The sequence below is a fragment of the Triticum aestivum genome, chromosome 3B (assembly GCF_018294505.1).
Source record: "Triticum aestivum cultivar Chinese Spring chromosome 3B, IWGSC CS RefSeq v2.1, whole genome shotgun sequence".
NCBI lineage: Eukaryota > Viridiplantae > Streptophyta > Magnoliopsida > Poales > Poaceae > Triticum > Triticum aestivum.
The window spans coordinates 90,301,050-90,309,921 of NC_057801.1; the positions used below are offsets into that span (position 1 = coordinate 90,301,050).

Below are 8,872 nucleotides of genomic sequence, written 5' to 3' on the forward strand. Positions count from 1 at the left end.
ACACACCTGCTGCCTGTAGAAGCGGAGATGAGGGCATTCCAAACAAGCTCAGGGGATACTGACGGCGTACTACAGCGAGGGTGGCCCACGGATGGCAAGCCAGGTGGTGGGCTGGACCCAGGGCTAGTGGGTTGTGACAATTCTAAATGCCTACGGCTAACGAAGGGAGCCCTCTCCAAGAAAGACTAGTAACTTGGAGGGCATGCCAAGGAGTCCTCTTTTGAGCAGGGCTTTAGGTCAGTTAGGATTTTTGTAACCCTAAGCCTCGTCCCCCTTTATAGACGAGGCTAGGGGACAGCTCAGGGCATCAACTTCATATTCATCGTCTCGGTAGAAACAATCACCTCATACTTGTAACCCCCTCACGCGATGTGTTCTCCACCACCAGTAAAATCAAAGCAGGAGTAAGGTATTACCTCAACCATGAGGACCCGAACCTAGGTAAACACCGTGTGTGTGATCGCCTCTGGTATTTCCGGTCATGCTATCCATCCTACCAAGGCCACTGGCAATTTTCAGTACCGTCAGAGCGTGACACGACAAAGACACGCAACATACAAGGAACACTATCAACCGTCCTTGATAATGTGGGGACCACGAGAAAGGTTCTCCGAAAGCAACGCCACCAAAAAGGGAACGATGCACAAACGCCACCATCGTTGAATCCTACCATTGAAGGTCAGATCTTGAGTTTTCACTCCGAAGAGCATGTGTGAGGGCCTTCAGCAAGGGCATGATGTGTAAGCACAATCATTGTTAGGTGCAACCAACAAAAACCAAACCTAAGGTTTTCACCCGAAAGAACCGGTACTCAGAAGAGCACCACCAAACCGTAGTCCTCATGTATTGTCGTCACCACTATCGTAAGAAGACAATGCTGCATGGGGGAGCACATCCACATGCCGTAAGCTTTTCTCAAAGAACTATTGGATACTAACTAGCTAATTTCAGAAAGAAAGAAAAAGGGCTACGATCAACAGGAAATATTATCAATTCAATTAGCGTGTCTCCCCAAATTAAGCTACTAGTCGAAAGCAATGTAATTCAAGTCCAATGTTTCTGTTAATGATCAGCCGGCTAACATTTTACCCGTTTTGCTGCTCCAATGCCTTTCAACTAGGAGAATTTCTCTTAAATGGAACTATGGTGGTCATGGATTTCCTAATTGTGGCCAAGTTTAAGGTATTTTCCTAATGATTTTGTACTTATTATACTCCTATAAAGGATGCTGCAATACCCGCCTTCTCAGGCGATTCACGGCTCCAATGACCCCTGCACTGTTCAATCGATTCCCAGTGCGACCCTGTGCCTGCCTGGCGGCTTCACCGCCGTTCGATCTTGTTAACCCGTTTCTCACCTTTGTGCCGGCTTCGTGTAGCGTCTTCTGGTTGACCCTGCGTATGCATTTCTTGTGCTGGTGGATCTTTTGCTTGGTTGCGTCTAATTCGTTTCCTATCGGAAACCCGCTCCTCTGCCCTCTCTTTTTTCTGTGTCATTTCCTTCCTCTCTGCCCAACTGTTGGTTTTCGGCCGTAAGACCGTTTTAAATGCGGGAACCTTTTCGGTCTTAGCAAGAATTAAACCATTTTTGTAGGCATCCCATGCTCTGAATCTTGATGCTGACATGATTCATGTCATGAACACGGTACCACAACTTACAGCATCGACAGAATAGAAACACTGCCACCTTCATCGGTGAGCTCTCGGCTTCATTTATTTAGCATGTCATATGTACAAATATTGCAAGTGAAAAATACAGAGTTGAGTTGGTTTCTATCTATGTACAAGTATCAAGTATGGTTATAAAAGACAATTGAGAGGAAAAACAGATTCTTCGCAGGAATAAGAAAAAGGGGGAGATGGAAAACAGATGCTTAGGGTTATCTTCCGTTCAAGTAAGACCGAGACGACCCTGACACCGAAGGACCAGAGTGTGCAGACAACAACCGTGACTGCTCGCCCTGTTTCATATCCTCAACCCCCTCAACATTCAGAAACGGAGGATCACTCAGGACAATCTCGACATCATGCTTGTGGCTTCTCAGCAGCTCGACGACCTTCGTCATGGTAGGCCTGTCGCCAGGGTTCGCCTGGGCGCATAGCAGCCCGATCTGCACTATATGCAAGACCTTATCCCGGATCGTATCTTTGTAGATGATCGGATCGATAATCGTCTCTACTGTGTTGTCCTTGTAGTGCTTCCATACCTTCAATGCAAACAAGTCACTTGCATTAAACAGATTGTAAGACGGCAACATGGTGCCTGTTTGAGACACAATGTTATGATGCAAGTCAAATAAGAAAGAAGCCTCTGAATAAAAAGCTATGCTTTCACCTATTCTGTTTTAGCCATGCAAACACAGGAATGGTGTCCAATGGAACATAATCATGAATTTACTTTCACAGAGGAACCCTTTTTTTAGGGCCTGAGCAGTACCTTTGTTAACAACGCCTGCCCTCCGTGTGAGCCAATTGAGCCACTACATCTTTTCCCTGTTATGATCTCGAGAACAAGAACGCCATAGCTGAAGACATCGGCCTTCTCCGTAAGATGGCCATGCACAACATACTCAGGAGCCATGTAGCCTCTGCAACAAACTTATTCAGTGAGCTCAAGATCAGAAAATCCCTCTGTGGCCATTTGACATGGCAGTGAAATAAATCATGTGGCAAGTGCAACACCGCTGGTTAAGCATCGTGTGGGAATCCGTGCACCAACCAAAGAATATGAAAAACAGAGCTTACAATGTTCCAGCGACACCAGTTGTAAGATGAGTTACGTCTGCTGCAAATGCTCTTGCAAGACCAAAATCTGTTATTTTGGGCTTATACTTATCATCCAACAAAATATTACTAGCTTTGATGTCTCGGTGGATAATCCGTGTTTCTGATTCCTCATGGAGATAAGAAAGCCCCTCTGCAATGCCTTGAATGATGCCAACCCTCAGATCCCAGGTTAATTTTCTGCTACGACTTGCATCTGGGAGGATACTACAGGGAATAAGTTATACGGTTTACAACATATAAATTTAAATTCCTGTCAGAAAGTTGCACTGATAGAAGAGTTCAAGTCTACTAATCATTCCAGTTTTAGAGCGAGATGGAGTAGGGTCGGCCATTCTAGATCTTTAATATAAAAGAATAAAAAAGATATGATAATACGGTCATGTAAATTTAACTAGAGTTAACCGAGACAACTATACCCATGTACCAACAAAAGCTAGAGTTTTTCATTGATAATGAAAAAAAATCAAAGAAAATACGGTACAAGTGGATATTTAACGTGTGGCATCAAGCAAGAGGCTTACCAAACAAGAATAGTTCAAGGCTCTTATTGAAGTAGTATTCATAAACAAGCAAGCTCTCTGGGCCATTCACGCTGCAGCCAAGCAGCTTCACTAGATTCTTATGGCGAACCTGACTTATGAGTTCGACTTCATTGAAAAACTGCTCGACCCACTCCCTTGTATTCAGGAAAAGCCTCTTGACAGCAACTTCTTTTCCATCTGGCATAACAGCCTACGGAGCTCATCACATATAAGGGTCAACATATTTTCTTTCTCACACTACCTGTATCAAAAATTCCTAGATAAATTAACTAACTATACATGTTTACCTTGTATACAGCTCCGTTGCTCCCTTGACCAAGTTTGTTTGCTGGGTCGAAATAATTCGTTGCTTTCCTTAGCTCTTCATATTTGAAATTTAAACTGGACTGTGCAATTCTGACAGAGACTCCACCTCCATACATATCTGTATTTCAACATAAACACATTTAACAGAATGTGAAGAAAAGAAGATGGTCGATGAATGATTAAACGTTTTTATTCTTATAAACTGACCTATGAATGATTTTGACTGTTTCTTTCTCCTCAGAATTCCTTTTTTCCAAGCCAGAAAAGCAATAATGAGGACAACAACAAAAGCACCTAGAAAGGAACCCACTAATATCCAGACGACGCCATTCTTTCCTGTGCATTGTAGAGATTTGATCATCAGTGCAAAAACATAAACAAATGGATGTATCAGTATCAGGAGGATTCAGAGAATTGTTAAATGCGATAATGAAGATTCAGAACGGGAAATTGACAGTGCGGCGAAGCCGGGCACTCCCCCCCCCCCCCCCCGTGCCCCCCGCGTCGCCCTCCCCGAGCGAGGCGACCGGGGCGGCTCCCCACCCCTCCCCCTCCCCGCGAGTCCCCGCCCCCCTTCCCCCTCGCCGCTGCCGCCGGCGGGCGCGGCCGGGCGTTGCCCGCGCGGCGCCCCGCAGTCCGGCGGTGGCGGCCCTCCTTCTTCACCCGTCGCTGGACCCCGGCTCGGGTGAGCGGTCCTGGCGGCGGAGCCCTTCGGCCGGCGGCGTTCCGGCGCGGATCTGGACGGCGGCGATGCGGAGGCGTTGCCCCTTGGCGGCGGTGACGGCCCATGGCCTGCGGCGGCCGGCGGCGCTCGGCTGGCCCAGATCTAGGCCCTACGGGCCCGATCTGGGTCGGGGCGGGCCTGCTGGTGGCCGCAGTGGGCTGTTCTCCGGTGGTTTCCGGCGAGCTCCTCGCGACAGGGACGGCGGCTGCTGTGCCGCGACTGCTGCAACACGGCGGCGAAGCTTCACGGGCCCACGCAGGGCCTGGCCGGACAGGGGGTCTGGTGTGCCTCTGCTGCTATGCCCGGTCTGCTACCGCCTAAGCCGGTGGAGGTTGTTCCCTCCCTCGTGGCTGCGGTGCTGCCGGTCCTTGTCTTCGGGTGTCTCGTTTGGATCCGGCCGGCCTCGCTTCGTTGGCCGTGGTGAGACGACGGCGGTGTCCTCGTGACTGTTGGCGCATGTTGGTGGGCGGCGGGTGTGGTGGAGCCGAAGGTTGGTCCTGGGTGGTGGGCGCGAGAGGTCGGGAGAAATCCATGTCGGGTCTTGCCGGCACCAACGCGGTGACGCCTGCGGGCGCCACCATCCTTCTTGAAGGGCGTCGGGTGACCCTCTCCCCCCTCTACCCTCCGTGTACCGGGAGAAATCCTAGGACTCCTCCGGGCAGCAGCGTCGTCATCGTCGCATTCCTTCTTGAAGGTGGTGCTTGGTACACGGCAACTCGGTGGCTTTGGAGCGTGGTGGTTATCTTCGGTGGGCGCAACGATCGCGATGTGCCGTAGCTTTCGTCGATCCGGCGTTGTTGCCATTTCTTCTCTTATTTTCTCTTGTTATTTCTTTTGGGCGTGCTTGTGCTGTTTGCCCCAGCGTGGATCGGATTGTTGTATCGGGTGGTTGCTATATCAATATAGCGGGGCGTAAGCCTATTTCGGTAAATGCGATAATGTGTGTTTAGTCAGTCAAATGAAGCTACCATACTGGTGGTGAGATGTAGATGTAGATTAGTCATGCATATGCACTCACATAAGGTAAGTTTGTACTGTAGGTTTTATTTCCAGCTCTGCATAACCTAACCAAAAGCTTCAAGTGAAAGTTATTTCATAGCCACCATTTTCAAAAAGTAAAATAGCTAGAGAAGAAGTCACCAATGCTGGGTCAAAAGTATTCCGAAACTGGTGAATTTGTAACCGGTTTTTGACAATCCAAACGACAAAGCACCACCTCTCTGGGTTTGGGCATTTCAGTCAACAAAGTGAGGTCATAAAAGATGACCATGAGCTGAAAATAGTCAAAATTTTGTGGCACTGCCACTGAATTTGACAGAACAAAGCTAGCTGTTTGGTGAAAATTGTCAAATTCCCCTACCCCGGCCTAATGGATTAGCATCTCAGACGAACGAACGAATGAATGATTAGTAAAAAAAATGCATTTTCATGTTAGTGTTATAGCAGTACCTGATGATCCTGACCCTGCCGTGGCGTTCACATTCCAGAAGAGCCGCGTGGAGTAGCGGAGGTAGCAGCCGGTGTAGAGCGCCCGGCCCTCCGTCGCCGGCACGCACCCGGCCGCCGCGCGCGCCGCGGCGCGGAGGCACTGGCCGCACGCGGTGGCGTTGAGGCTCCCCCAGCACTGCGCGAGCGCGAAGGCCGTGGCGCCTCCCGCGCTCGCCGACGCGACCGCGTACCCGTCGGCGTCGCCGCGCACCGCCGCCTCGGTCACGTTGGCCACCGCGGCCCTGGCCGCGTCCGCGAACCCTCGCGGGTTGCTGGCGTTCCCCGGGGCGCAGACCCTGGCGTCGGCCGGCCCGAGCGCCTCGCCGAGGAAGGAGTAGTTGGCGTAGCGGCCGAAGCAGCCGTCGAGGAAGAGGCGGCCCCCGACGCGCGGGTAGCACTTGGGGAGCAGCGACCTGACCTCGGCGAAGCAGAGCTTGCAGTCGAGCGGGGAGAGGTCGCGGTGGCACTGGCCCAGGCCGAAGACGGTGTTGGGGCCCCTGGCGCCCACCGCGGAGGTGCCGAAGCCGTTGGCGCTGACGTTGCTGTTGAGGTCGTCCATGGCCGGCACGAAGTTGTCGGCCAGGACGGAGCCGGAGACGGCCGACCCCGGCGCGCAGGACTGGCCCGCCACGGCCGTGCGCGGGTCCCCTGCCGCCGCGGCGCAGAGCGCGCACGCCAGCGCGAGGAGGAGGAGCCGGTGCGTGGGCGCTGCCATGGTTGGCTGAGTGGTGTGGCGCTGCGGTGGAAACTTACGACTAGGTAGGTAGGTGGGGGGTGGGTTTGGGCTGAGCGAGCCGGTGGCCGCCGGACCGGACGGAGACGACGGGTCCAATGTAAATTTGCCCAAAAGGTGGAGGAGAGGCGGCTGGCCCGACGATGGCGACCGGGGCGAATGGAACGGGAAATTGGTTGGGCTGCTGGATTTGGACACTGGGCAAGACGGCTGGGACACGTAGGTGAGGTGCAACACAAGGCGTGGCTCGGAATGTGGTGGAGTGCTCTGCGGCGGCGGCGCGGGCGGTCGCTGTTTGGGGAGGCGGGCAAGAAAGTCCGGCGCGCCTACGTGTTTTCGCGCCATGCCGACCAGAACGAAAGCCGGATCATCACCCTTGGCGTGCCGTACCAATAAATGAGCCCTTAATCCACCCACAATTTTTTAGAGTCAATTACATTGATGATGCTAGAACGTGGTGCAGACAGTCATTTTAATGCTAGAAGTTGTGACATATATTGAACTGGTGCAATAATTTGGCACAAGCGTGCAAATACAGTGCAAATCTTGATTTTATACCACTGGACCGCTGACTAGGCATGCCAGCGTGGCGTGGGGCGCCCTATCAGTGACACGAGGGAAGAGAGGACGAGTGTGGCCAGTTTTTTTTCTGAAAACCACCTCAATTTTTTTATCACAAAAAAAACCCTGTTGTTATTGGTGAGGTGGCATCTTCAATTTTTCTGAAAAAATAATACTAAAAATGTGCTCTGTGACTAACACATAATGTCCTCTGTGACCAGCGACCTGTGACTAGCACGTAATGTGCTACTATCCACTTCACCCGTAACGCTTTCATGTTGTACTTGGATAACTTCGCCAAATGTAGTGATGCTAAAAAAAAACTAATCTAGTTTAACGACGGCGCTCTCATATTCATAATTAAAATTTTAAAATGTTCATATGAATATTCAATCATGGCTAATATATAAATTATATAAAGTTCTTGAATATAGGACACAAGTTAAAATTATATAGAAGTGGGTATTTAGTAAATGTTTGTATTCATCGTTTTGTATAATTTAAATATAAGCTGCAAGTGTATAATTTTTTGTACTCCTTAAACATTTTATTTAATAAATAATTTAAATGTCTGTATTTACTATACATTTTTATATGATACTCATGGTCTTTACATATACTACTTATATCCCCTATAAAAAATAATTTTTAGCACATAAATATTTGAACATTATTTTTATTTCATACGTTTTACAAATATGTTCAAAGAAACTTCTTAGTGCGTGCAAACTGGGCTGCACTATTTGCAACCCATTTAAGCCTCACATACGTCCAGTTTATACTACATGAAGGCCTCTTATCGATATTGTGCAGAAAAGTGCTAGTTTTCGAGTGTTTTAGTCCACTAGCATTTTAGCAGTAGGTCGCGAGTTCGACCCCTGGATTCCATTTTTGACCCTTTTAATTTCCCAGCTGGGGCCCTTGTGTCATAGAGGCGGATAAATAAAATGCCTTCCAAAGCATAGACATAAGCTTTTTATGAGAAATAAAAATATTCAAGGGGGTTTAAAGAAAAACAGGCCACACGCGTTCCTCTCTGCCTTCCCGTCGCTGACGGCGGGCCCCATGCTAGGCTGGCACACCATGTCATCGTTGTTTTCGTATCAAACATGATTTGCACCGTATTTGCACGCCCAAGCCAAGTTATTGCACCAGTCAATGTATGCCACAAGTTCTAGCACTAAAGTGACCGTTTGCGCCAAGTTCTAGCACGAGCGGTGTAATTGATTTTTTTTTGTTGTAGTACAAAAGAGGAAAAAAGACCTCCACCTCTGCATCAACCACCTTAATCCACCGACTCAACATCCATACCCCTCAAACTGATCGGATGGACGGCTCTGTCGGTGTCCGTCACAAAACCGCGATAGCCGGCCTCCACAAACCAGCCGCGGACGTACGGATCGGCACCTGATGGAGTCATGTACCTAGGGTAGGGTCATAGACCTGATCTAAGTACCCTGCCCAAGGACACCCTTAGAAGAGATCACCTTCCCGTCGACCTACGAGGAACTCACTCGACTGACTTGAAGGACTCGACCACGAAGACTCACTCGACCACCAGAAGGTCAAGAAGCACTCTGCACTGCAACGGTCTGTAATTAAGTAGACTTTATAATAGTTAAGACACTTTATGTGGGGCGTTACCAGTAACGCCCCGGACTTAATGTACCTTAAACCCTTCATTACGTGGGTTGGCTGGGGTCCTGGCGCACTCTATATAAGCCACCCCCCT

General features: G+C 49.6%; 1 protein-coding gene across 1 annotated transcript; it reads right to left on the reverse strand.

Annotated features, from left to right (window-relative positions):
* Window positions 1-1,668: 1,668 nt before the first annotated feature.
* On the reverse strand, window positions 1,669-6,757 carry LOC123068810 (cysteine-rich receptor-like protein kinase 2). Its single transcript, XM_044491480.1, has 7 exons — window positions 5,808-6,757; window positions 3,842-3,970; window positions 3,616-3,752; window positions 3,308-3,518; window positions 2,745-2,979; window positions 2,437-2,587; window positions 1,669-2,206 (listed from the first exon to the last, which is right to left on the reverse strand). Exons 1-7 carry the CDS (start codon window positions 6,559-6,561, stop codon window positions 1,880-1,882), a joined length of 1,944 nt encoding a protein of 647 aa, XP_044347415.1. The 5' UTR covers window positions 6,562-6,757; the 3' UTR covers window positions 1,669-1,879.
* Window positions 6,758-8,872: the final 2,115 nt, after the last annotated feature.

Excerpts from the sequence above, each read along its gene's own strand:
- LOC123068810 (XM_044491480.1), bottom strand. The coding sequence starts at position 6,561 with ATGGCAGCGCCCACGCACCGGCTCCTCCTCCTCGCGCTGGCGTGCGCG. Across the intron at positions 3,753-3,841 it reads ACAGTCAAAATCATTCATAG|ATATGTATGGAGGTGGAGTC; the intron begins GTCAGTTTATAA and ends GTTGAAATACAG. Across the intron at positions 2,207-2,436 it reads GGCAGGCGTTGTTAACAAAG|GTATGGAAGCACTACAAGGA; the intron begins GTACTGCTCAGG and ends TTTGCATTGAAG.